Source organism: Gopherus evgoodei, chromosome 4 (genome assembly GCF_007399415.2).
Source record: "Gopherus evgoodei ecotype Sinaloan lineage chromosome 4, rGopEvg1_v1.p, whole genome shotgun sequence".
In the NCBI taxonomy this organism is placed as follows: Eukaryota; Metazoa; Chordata; order Testudines; family Testudinidae; genus Gopherus; species Gopherus evgoodei.
Window position 1 is genome coordinate 64854706 of NC_044325.1, and position 12149 is coordinate 64866854.

At 43.3% G+C, this 12149-nt stretch overlaps 1 protein-coding gene across 1 annotated transcript in view; it reads right to left on the minus strand.

Moving 5' to 3' along the window:
- Positions 1-12149, minus strand: part of LTK (leukocyte receptor tyrosine kinase) — a 163375-nt gene that overhangs the window by 77315 nt on the left and 73911 nt on the right. Inside the window, 1 exon segment of the mRNA XM_030559520.1 lies at positions 2994-3133. Within this exon segment, the coding sequence (XP_030415380.1) occupies positions 2994-3133 (140 nt within the window).

The following is a 12149-nucleotide window of genomic DNA, read 5'->3' on the forward strand; positions in this document are numbered from 1 at the left end:
AATTATTAATAATAATCATAAATACTCATTTAATTTCAATGTTTGTGCCAGAAAGTCTCTGAGCCTGTAACAAAATGTCTCCAAAAAAGAAATTAATGAAAAAGCAATATGGCCCAATGAACAATCAGTAGAACTAGCTTGCAAATGAACCAAACTGGCACCACCTTCGTAATAGTAAATAAACATCTTACAGCCCACCCTAAACAAAAAATTAATCTACAGGCAAAGGGGGCAGCAACTGAAAGGCACAGACCCTGCACTGAGAAGGCCCTGCTCCCTGTTCTCTCAAGACTGTGTCATGGAACTGTCAGCAGTTCCAGTGAAGCTGTTCCCAGATGTTGCTAAAGATAGTCCCCCTAATAGACTCTATATCATTTAAGGCTTTCAATAAATGTGAGACCTTGAAATGCATTCCGTGGATAATAGATAATCTTTATGGCTAGTAGATTTAGCACTGGTTTCATAAGATTCCCTTAGGGCACTCGGGTTATCAAATTGACCTGATTTATCGTGTTTTTTCCCAATTCCCTCCCACCATCTCTCCATACTTCTTTGTTCTTGCATGATATTCAAAACCACAGCCATGTCTATAAATTATCCTCTCTGGTTTAAATCACTCAAGTTCCCTGCCACAGTGGGGTTTTATTTTTTGCACGCAACACTTCACACACATAAAACCCATAAATGCTCCAACAGACAAGAAGATTATATTCAAAATTTAGGTTTTGTTTAAAAAACCTAAAGTAAATACAATAGAAAAAACTAATAGGATCAGAACATTTTAAAAAGTCAGTGAAAACAGTATTTTGTTGGATATTTGTAAATTTAAAGCTTTTTCTGCAGTTTGCAATCCAGAATCAACAGCATTATGCTAGTGCATGAGAACCATAAAATGAAGCTGAATAAGGCCCTGATCCTGCATGCTGCTTTGAGCAAATGGACCCCTGCACCTGTAGGGAGCATCACTGAAGTCAGTGAGGCATTGCACAGGTTCAGGGGTCTGTCTGCATGTAGCACTTAGTAGGATCAGGGCCTTTAACAAGATGAAACTGCCCACGCTCGTTTCATTGCCAAGCTGAATGAACCATATGAAGTAAAAAGGAGCATACATGGTGAAAAACAAACTAAATTTGAATTGTTCTCTTTTTAATAATCTAAGGGTACGTCTATACTACCCGCCGGATCGGCGGGCTGTGTTTGCTGTATCACAGATCGATTTATTGAGTCTCGTCTAGGCACGATAAATCAATCTGCTAATCAACACCCGTATTCCACCTCGACAGGAGGAGTAAGCGGAGTCAACGGGGGATCCTTGGCAGTCGACTCGCCATTGTGAGGATGGCCAGGTAGGTCAAACTAGGAAACTTCAACTTCAGCTACGCAAATAGCATAGCTGAAGTTGCGTATCTTAGTTCGAACCCCTATGCTAGTGTAGCCCAGGCCTAAGACAGAGGTTCTTAACTTGGAAGTGCTAAATAGGTTTCACGTAGACAAGACCACCCTCCTTCTCTTTATGACTTTATGATGGAGGGGATTGGGAGGTAGTAAAACCTTTTTCTGTCAGAAGATAGGGTCACAGTATGGAAAAGATTCGAAACTACTGATCTCATGTGTTAGTGACACAGGAAGGGTTTTTTAATCTCAACAATGGCCCTTTAAGTAAAGGAAAAAAAAATCAAACCTTTATAAACAACACAGACATTTTGTTTTAAAAGATTCATGTGTGCTTCTAGGGCTATGTCTGCACTGAGGACCATACAGCACACAGCAGAACTGGTACAGCTGTGTTGCTATAAGGTCTCCCGTGTAGCTGATCTTTGCCGGCGGGAGAGAGCTCACTTACAAGCATCATTAAACCACCCCCAATGAGTGGCATTAGCTATGTTGGCAGGAGAGCCTCTCCTGCCAACATGGCGCTGTCCACACCAGAATTTTTGTTGGTAAAACCTATGTCGGTAAGCGTTGTGAAAAAAAAGGTTTTGCAGACAAAAGTGCTAGTGTAGGCAAAGCCCCACTCTCTGTTAGAGAGACAAGCTGGGTGAAGTAATATCTTTTATGGACCAATTTCTGTTGGCGAGACAGAAGCTTTTGATCTACACAGAGCTCTTCCTCAGATCTGGGAAAGGTACTAAAAGTGTCCCAGCTAATTACAAGATTGAACAGATAGTTTAGCAAAAATAGTTACCACATATTCTAAGGGACCATTAAAGGTGAAGTGGTGCATTAAAACCCCTGTAGTCTTAGGACAAAAAACAGGGTTAGAGGGTTACAGATTGTTGTAATAAAAAACAAATTGAGTGTCTTTCTAAATATCATGATTTTTAGTGTCTGGCAAAATTATGAAGTTATGTTCCCAGACCTGTCTTCTGAAAGTGTTGTGCAGGTTTCCTTTGAGGTTGGGGACTGATAGGGCAGATATAGAGTGATCGTTTTGTGAAAAGTGTTCATCCAACTAGTGATATGATGTTTTTGTCTTTTATTATTTCAGTGGGTGAGTTCATTCAAGAGCATAGTGATTGTCTGGTTTCATCTACATAGCTGTTATTGGGGCATTTAGTGCAATGGATGAAGTACAGCACATGTTGTGATCGGAGTGCATGGGACCCATGGATCTTGAAAGGTGTGTGCAGGTTTTTCATCTGTAGTTCTGGCAGGGTCTGGTGCCGCTTTGAGTTGGTGGGTCCTGGTCTGTGTGGAGCTTGCTTCTGATGATGAGTTTGGATTAGTTGGGAGGTTGTTTGAAGGCCAGAAGAAGGGGTTTATGAAAGATTTCTTTCAGGATGGGATCACCATCAAGTAGGGGTTGTAATGGTCTCATGATACCCTCTATGGATTTCAGCATGGGGTGGTAGGTGACAACTAGGGGTATGCAGTTGGAGGGGGTTATTGCGGCCCTCTAGATCATACTCAGCAATTTTAGTCAGTGTTCTTTTTTAATTTCTGGCTACATTCATTTAGATTTTCCAGCTCTTGCTAGATGTGTTGGAACCTACCATGGAAGCAGTCCCTGAACTGCAAGGAGCCCAATGCCAAGAGCCCAGCCCCTTGTGCTCCACAGGTTGAATACAGCAGGGAGATCTCAAAAGGCCTCTCCACTTTGCCGATCTGAGCCATGAGTACTTTCCACTTCACCCTATAACAAGACAAGAAACAGCAATCACACACATGTTGAGCACCTGGGTGCCTTACCTGCTTAGGCACCTTTGTAAACCCCACTAGGTGCCTATCTATATCATGAGGCAACTAAATACCTTTAAATATCTGGCCCATGATGCTGGCTCCCTTCCTTGTTTCTAGTTCCTAAATGGCTTTAAAAGACGGCTAAAAACACATAAAATACATTCCTAATATTACATTTCCATGCAAAAAGTTTCTGTGCTAGCCACTGAGATGTTACGTCATTGTCAAAGGTCTGTTGGATCACAAAAGGGTGGGAGGTGGTTCACACAATGGTGAATAGGAGGTTTGCACAAGACACTCGATTAAGATGTGGTACTTACTATGAAAACATGAGAACCTCTGTTATAAGCACACAAAATTGAGTAGAAATGTCAGCAGCTTTAAGTGTTTATGGCCTTTCCCATTTACGTCAGCCTGATTATCTACCTAATTCATTGCCAGTGTTTCAGATCAACCACACACCCTTCCTCTGTCAGAGGATGCTGCTATCCTTCTCTATCTTCTCTCCCTCACCATCCCTTTGGCGGTTCACCCGCCCCAATCAAAACCAGCGTAGCCCTCGGCCCTCTCAGAAGATGAAAATGTTTCCCCTTTTCACACTTTTGGCATTTCATGAAGAATTCTAGCTTTCCCAAGATTGTAATATTTCATTCCATTTCAGAAATCTCCAGCACTGAAACACAACTCTATTACATCTGCCACAGAGCTATGTAACCAAGAGCCTCCAGCAGTGAGATGTGATTGTTTTGCTGCTTACTATATTACAGTATAGCCTCCAGGAATCTTCAGCACTAAGCTAGAAATGCATTTCTCTCTGCCATAACACCACACCAAATCTAAGACCATTCAGCCCTGGAACACAGTGCCACCATTTCCATTATATTACCTGATATACTATAGCCATCATGTTCCTCTGGCACAGAGACACAGCTTTGTTACCTCCACTGTAACACAGCACATTCCCTGCTTTCTCCAACTGAGTCACCACTGCATTATCACACCAGAGCAGCCAGGAATCTCTGATACTAAGTCACAATCACATTACCACCAGTCTGTATTGCAGCAGATCATCCAAGAACCTCCAGCACTGAATCATGACTGCATGACCTCCATTATATATTATAGTACTGTCTCCAACAAGCTCCAGCACTGAGACTTGACTCCATTAACTCCACTATCCAGTATGACAGCACAGCACCTAGAAACTGCAAGTGATATGTAGCTTTGCATCACCCAGAATGCTTAGGTGTACACCTTGTTATCAAGGAGCACTGCCCAGGTATTCCCTAGGGCAGCTGTATTCTGATTAGGTCCAAAATCCAACTGCAGCAAGTTCTCTATATGCATAAATATTGCACTTTCTTTGCTTGGTCCTGGTATCCAAACAGGGGCTATTCAGAGCCAATTTAATTTTCTTAATGGAATCAGGAACAAAGCCTTTAGTATATACAGCAGAAGATGGATCACTGAAGCTGCTTTCAGATAAGCCCAGCCTGGCAATACCTTTACTATCGATTTTATGTCAGGCTAGAGCTCGGTAAACTGGTTAATATTACTTCTCTTCTAAATACAGACATTGAAACTGCTGTGTGCACTCTTAGGGGCTCTCAGAGCCTGACATGTCTCTGGGCAATTTTCAAGGAAAGAGTATGGATGTGCAAACAACTTGATGTTTAATTCAAGACAATTCAGGACGCATTGTGTGGCCCCAGTAATTTCTATTGTTCATCAATATTCTTAGCACTAGGAGGCTTGCAGCCTCTCTGTCTCCCTCTGTTGAACAAAGCCCCTTCCCCCCAATTCTGACCAGTCCCATCTACTCAGTGCCTTACTATCTCCAACAAAGAGAGCTGCTGTTGAATTTCCAGGAACAATATTTAAGAGTCCAGATGACAACTTCTTTATTAAGAATGATGAGTTCAACTACATGAGCAGGAGAGTTAGCATGTTTTCTAAGCTAGAGGGATAGATTCGGACATAGATGTGATACTATGCTAAATCAGAGTACTTTATTAGAAGCATTAGAATTAGAAGCATTATATCAACTATTTCATTTCTCTGGTAGTTGATTGATGTGATGAAGGCTACATGAATAACGTAGCTGAACTCGACGTACGTAGATCTACTTACCGCAGTGTCTTCACTGCGATAGGTCAACTGCTGATGCTCCGGTGGAGTACCAGAGTCGACGGGAGAGCGCACAGTGGTTGATTTATCACGTCTAGTGAAGACACGATAAATCGAGCCCTGCTGGATCGATCGCTCCAGAGGTAAGTGTAGACATGCCCTAAGGGAGTTAGCCAGATGGTGAATATCTGTACTTCTGTCTTATTGCTATTGATTAACTTTTGGAGGCAAAAAAGGAGAAACTTTTGTATGCTGAGAACTTGCCACTGAGTTTGGGAGGGCTCCAGGCTACTTTGCTGTGTTTGCTGAAGTTTGGTTGCTGACTGTCTGGGCTAGATCCCCTGCAGTTAGGTGAGTTAGTGCCTGATTCCTAGCAGGGCTCTAATGGGACTCTTTCAAGGGCCCTAGAAAAGCTCTTTGATGTGACAGCAGAGCAGTTTTTTTGAAGAGGCTAGTGATTAGAGGTAGCTGAAGGAGAGAGGATATGTCACTTATTCCAGCTGTGTGTGGGGCCCAAGCTTTAAAAACTATGCAGACTCCTGCCTGAGAGACTGAAGGAGTGAGCCAGCTGAGTTTAGCAGCAGAGGAAGGCAGGAAGGTAGGGTTTGGGTCAATTTACAGGTACTCTGCAAGGAAGAACCTGCAATGGGAGGAAAATGGCATATTGCCAACAGCACTGCTTATTCTTCCTCTGCCTGCACCTGTGGGGGCCCCGGCCAGACAGGCATTCTGGCCCTGGAGGCTTCTACACAGGCACTGGGCTTGACTTGCTGGGCATGTGTCCTGCATGTCCCTGATGAAGAAAGCCAGGCAGGGGAAGCCAGCTGATGTGTGAGGTGCCTGTTGGTGAAATCCCTCAGGAAGTAGGTAAGAAAGCTGCAGGAGGAGATGGCTCGTTGGTGTAGCATCCAGGAGCAGGAGGACTTCATCAATAGGATGCATACGGAGACATTCAGAATGGAGGATGCTAACCAGCTAAAGATGGCTACAGCGGCCCACAGTGAGGAAGGAGACACAGCTGCTCTAAGGGAAAGAGACTGGTTGCTGGCCACCTCGAGCTGTCGGCAGCACTTCACTCCCTGATCCAGTTCCCCATTGCAACATGGTCAAGAACTGGGACTGGAAAAAGGAGGTGAGGAGCAGACCCCAATGGCTGAAAAAGAGGAGCCTCTGCCTCCAAATCCAGGAGGCTCATGGCCACCACAAGCAAGAGGAAGAGACACAGAATGGGGTTATTAAGGACTCCCTTCTGAATGGGAAAGAGGCATCCATCTGCTGACCTGACTTGCTGTCCTTACAGGTGTGCTGTCTGCATGGAGTCTGCACCCAAGACATTACAGAAAGATTTCTGGAGCTTATCTGTTCCTCTTACCACTATCCTATGCTGCTCATTCACATGGGCATTAATGATACTGTCAAGTATAAACCTGAGCAGATCAACAGTGACTACCGGGCTCTGGGAGCAAGGGCGAAGGAGTCAGAGGGCAGGTGGTGTTTTTGTCAATCCTTCCAGTTGAGAGTAAGGACCCAGGCAGGGATGATGACATCCTGGAGATGATCACTCGGCTGCACAGATGGTGTCAATGGGAGGGCTTTGGCTTTCTCAACCATGAGAGGCTGTTCCAGGAAGGAAGACTGCTGGGAAGAAATGGGGTCCACCTGACTACAAAGGGGAAGAGAATCTTTGCACAGTGACTCGCCAATCTAGTAAGGAGGATTTTAAATTAGGCTCAAAGGATGCAGGTTGCAAAAGCCCACAGGTAAGTATAAAAAAAGGTGGAATTAACAGAGAACTAAGTGTTGCGGGGTAAATGGAAAATTACAGTTGGGTTGTAGGAGCAACAAGAGGGATAACAGTGATGGAATCTGCTCATCATCTTAGATATCTATACATAGATGCAAGGTGCATCGGGAATAAACAGGAAGTACTGGAATTATTAGTACATGAGCTGCATTATGACTTAGTTGGCATCACAGAGACTTGGGATAAATCTCATGACTGGAATATAAATCTCATGAAGGGGAATAGCTTGTTCAGGAAGGACAGGCAGGGAAAAAAGGGAGGACATATTGCATTATGTATCAAGAATATATACACTTGTTCTGAGGCGCAGGAGGTCAGGGGCAGAAGAGTTGACAGTCTCTGAGTGAAGGAAAAGGGTAAAAACCAGGGACAGTATCCATGGTAGGGGTCCTACTGTAAACCACCAACTTAGGAAGAGGTGATGGATGAAGAGATGGAACAATTAACAGAAATATCCAAAACACAACACCCAATGTTAATAGGGGGGGGGTTAACTACCCAGATATCTGTTGGAAAAGTAATACGGCAAAACACAAAATGTTTTTGGAATGTACTGGCGACTACTTTTTGTTTCAAAAAATGGAGGAAATAACCAGAGGGACAGCCATTTTAGACTTGATTCTGACTAACAGAGAGAAATTGGTTGTGAATCTGAAGGTTGAAGGCAATTTGAGTGAAAATAATCATGAAATAATAGACTTCATGAGTCTAAGGAAAGAAAGGAGGGGGAACAGCAGAGTAAGGACAATGGCCTTCAAAAAAGCAAACTTTAACCATTTCAGAGAACAGGTGGGCATGGATCCATGGAAAAAAAATCAAAGGGAAAAAGGAGTTCAGGAGAGCTGGCAGTTTCTCAAAGAAACAATATTAAAGGCACAACAGCAAACTATCTCAATGTGAAGGAAAGATAGGAAGAATTGTAAGAGGCCGATATGGCTCCATCAGGAACTCTTTTAATGACCTGAAAATCAAAAAGAAATCTCACAAAAAACAGAAATGGACATATTGCTAAGGATGAATACAAAAGAATAGCACAAGCATTTAGGGACAAAAACAGAAAGGCTAAGGCACAAAATGAGTGACACCTAACAAGAGACATAAAAGGCAGTAAGGAGAGGTTCTATACATACGTTAGGAGCAAGAGAAAGACTAAGGGAAAGGCCAGATGGTGAAGGAGTTGGGGGCGCAGGTGGTGTTTTCATCCTCCACTTAGCAAGGAAGGGAAGTTAATCATGGACAATAATGGACAACATCAAGAAGGCTGAAGTGTTAAATGTCTAATTTTGCATCAGTCTTCACTAAAAAGGTAAATTGTGACCAAAAACTTATCACAATTAATATTAACAACAAAGGGGAAAGAACACAAGCCAAAATAGAGAAAGAACAGGATAAACAACATTTAGGAAAGTTGGATGTATTCCAGTCAGCAGGGCCTGATGAAATTCACCTTAGCATATTTAAGGAACTAGCTGAAGCAATCACAGAACCATTAGCAATTTTCTTTGAGAACTCATGGACAGTGGGTGAGTTCCCAGGGGGCTGGCAAAGGGTTAACATAATGCCTATTTTTAAAAATGGGAACAAAGAGGAACTGTGAAATTCTAGACCAGTCAGCCTAACTTTGATACCTGGAAAGACATTGGAACAAACTATTAAACAATCAGTCTGTGAACATCTAGAAGATGATAGTGCTATAAATAATAGCTAACGTAGATTTGTCAAGAACAAATAATACCAAACCAAACTAATTTCCTTCTTGGACAGGGTTACTGGCCTACTGAATAGGAGAGAAGCAGTAGATGTGATATATCTTGATTTTAGTAAGGCTTTTGACACAGTCCCACATGACAAGATTAGAGTCTTTAGATGAACAAATATTCTCAGGGAAGCAGTTGTCACAAACACATTTGAATTCTCTTACAAGTGATTATCCACTAGAATATGAGAATGTGCGCTACTATGAAGAAATTCCAGAGTATGAAAACTTGCCTTTTATTCAGTCTTCTGATAAAAATCCATGGTTTGAATGACAGAATTCCAGCAGTGTGGTGGAAGACCATGATACAAATGTATATGAGGTGGAAGACCCATATGACGCTACAAGCAGCCATTCAAGACATGGCAGGTAATGTAGGAGGAAAGTGTGTGTAAAATAGATCCAGCTCTGTGTGCTGGATACAGACAAATTTTTATTGTTGTTTGAATGGTGAATTTAGGAAATATGCTTGTTTCATTATGTGTTGGCAAAACAATATAAACTGGCTATCAGGAAGTTTAGACTTGAAATTAGACGAAGGTTTCTAACCATCAGAGGAGTGAAGTTCTGGAACAGCCTTCCAGGGGTATAGTGGGGGCAAAAGATATATCTGGCTTCAAGACTAAGCTTGAGAAGTTTATGGAGGGGAAGATATAATGGGATAGCCTAATTTTGGCAATTAATTCGTCTTTGACTACTAGCGGTAAATATGCCCAATGGCTTGTGATGGGATGTTAGATGGGGTGGGATCTGAGTTACTACAGAGAATTCTTTCCTGGGTGTCTGTCTGTCTGAGTCTTGCCCACACGCTCAGGGTTTAGCTGATCGCCATATCTGGGGTCGAGAAGGAATTTTCCTCCAGGGCAGATTGGCAGAAGCCCTGGGTTTTTTTTACCTTCCTCTGCAGCATGGGGCACAGGTCACTTGCTGGAAGATTCTCTGCACCTTGAAGTCTTTAAACCATGCTTTGAGGACTTCAGTGGGTCAGACACAGGTTTGATACAGGAGTGGGTGGGTGAGATTCTGTGGCCTGCATTATGCAGGAGGTCAGACTAGATGATCATAATGGTCCCTTCTGACCTTAAAATCTATGAGTCTATGATCTATGACATTCTCATAAGCAAACTAAGGAAAGCAAACTAAGGAGAGAGTCCAGTAGAAAGCAACATGCAATGATAAAACGTTTAGAAAACAGTGTATGAGGAAAGATTTAAAAAACTGGGCATGTTTAGTACTGAGAGAAGCATATTGAGGAGGGAGTTGATAACAGACTTCAGATATGTTAAGAGGTGTTATAAAGACAATGGTCATCAATTGTTCTCCATGTCAGCTGAAGGTAGGACAAGAAATAATGGGCTTAATCTGAAGCAAGGGAGATTTAGATTAGACATTAGGAAAAACTTTCCAACTATAAGGATAGTTAAATACTGGAATAGGCTTCCTAAGGAGGTTGTGGAACTGGATTAGATGATCTCTTGAGTTCTTTTCCAGTACTACATTTCTATGATTCTAAAATTGCTTCAGGACTTCAGAATTTATTCAGAGATGACCTAAAATATGAGAGGCTCTCTAGACAAAGATGTCAAACATCAGTCCATCTCAGGCTCAGATTTGTCTCCTTTTAGGAATTGTACCCCAAGTCCATTTCAGAGAGGCACAGAAATCCAAGTTCCATTTCTTCTCCTGTCAGGGACTGTAGCACAGAGATCCAGTTCTAGAGAGCCCATTTCCTCCCTGAGGCTACACCTAGGGTGCATTCCAGGGTGCCACTGATTTAATCTCCTTGTTACAAGTGAACTAAGAGATTGAGGGAGTTTTCTCCATATCTGATCCTAGGGCAGACTTTGTTATTGGATGGCTTTCACTTTGGACACTTTCCATTAAGTGGCAGAGTATTGACCCACATGACCAGAATGTAATAGATTGGTGGCACCACCCCGACATAAACCTTATTTCAGTAGCAGAGAACTGTTGCTGGCGTGGATTATGGACCTGCTTCTACAGTCCTGCAATTTACATTCACACACGTAGGGCAAGACCCAGCATCTAACTCCAGCAGTAACTTCTCATATCTGAGTGAGGATTATTGTCCCTTTAGCTGGTGTTGATCAATAATCAGGAATATGGGAATTCCTATACTAGAACAAACAAGATTTGTTTGCTCTGGTACCTTGCCTCTCACTGTGGCCAATGCCTAATATATTAGAGGAAGAAGAAAAAATGAACATAGTACACCTGGATATTTGAGCATTACTATACCATCGAAGAGAAAAGCACTTCCTGGCCCCAGCTAGTGGTCATCTTTTGCCCTGAAGAATGAGGATTAGCAGCTCCTCTTTATTCTAAATAGTGCAACTACAGATGCAGTTTTAGGGTTTTCACCTATGCTGTGAAATTTAGACCAGGGACTCTGATATTTGGTTTGTTCTAGCCATCTCTCTTCTCCATTTTTTCACTAGAAAGCTTTTACAGAGACTAATCTGAACTGTGGGTATGACAGACAGAACAGTAGCTTCAGCACTACCAATCTGAGGATGGTTCACCAATCTGAGAGCTGAGCACCAATTAGAAAAGCACTTCCTTCTCATGCATAATACACAAATGTAGGACAGAATCCTAGGGAAAAAGCACCATTGATGAATTCAGAATGAAGAGCTGAATATTACAGCAGACCCCCAGAACCAGAAAGACAAGAACCCAGTGAAGTGTTCTATCTGGAATTGGGGATTGGGTATGGCTTGACAACAGGGGTGAGGATTATGGGGAAGGGCTGAGGTAGGCTTTTCTTTGATTTCTGCCTACCTGAAAAGGTAGGAGTGCTAATTTTTTCTTCATATGTTACTAATCATCCCTCAACAATATCATGTGGTAATGACTGCCTGTAATGAGGCAGCCTGGCTCCCAGCCGCCCCGGAGGATGAAGAGCCCAGCCGGAGGCTGGACTGGGTGGAGCTACGGAGCTCTGAGCCCGCCCCACAAAGGGTCAAGCGCCGACCCGGAAGTATAAAGGCGGGCCCTCCGAGCTCAGTGAGGCCCCAGTGGCCGGAGCAAGCGGACATCCCTCCGGGAGCTCGGGACTGGGAGATTCCTGCAACCCAGGGTAGCCACCCAGGGTGGCCCAAACTTCCCCATGCTCGCTACCCAGAGGAGCTGTCGGGGGAAGCCGACCCTAGTCTGGCTGCAGCAGAACCAGAGCCAATGTCAGTGTGTTGCGGCCAGGATCCCCACTGACACAGCAGCAGGTTGCCTGCCGCTGTTAGGGCCCTGGGCTGGGACGCAGAG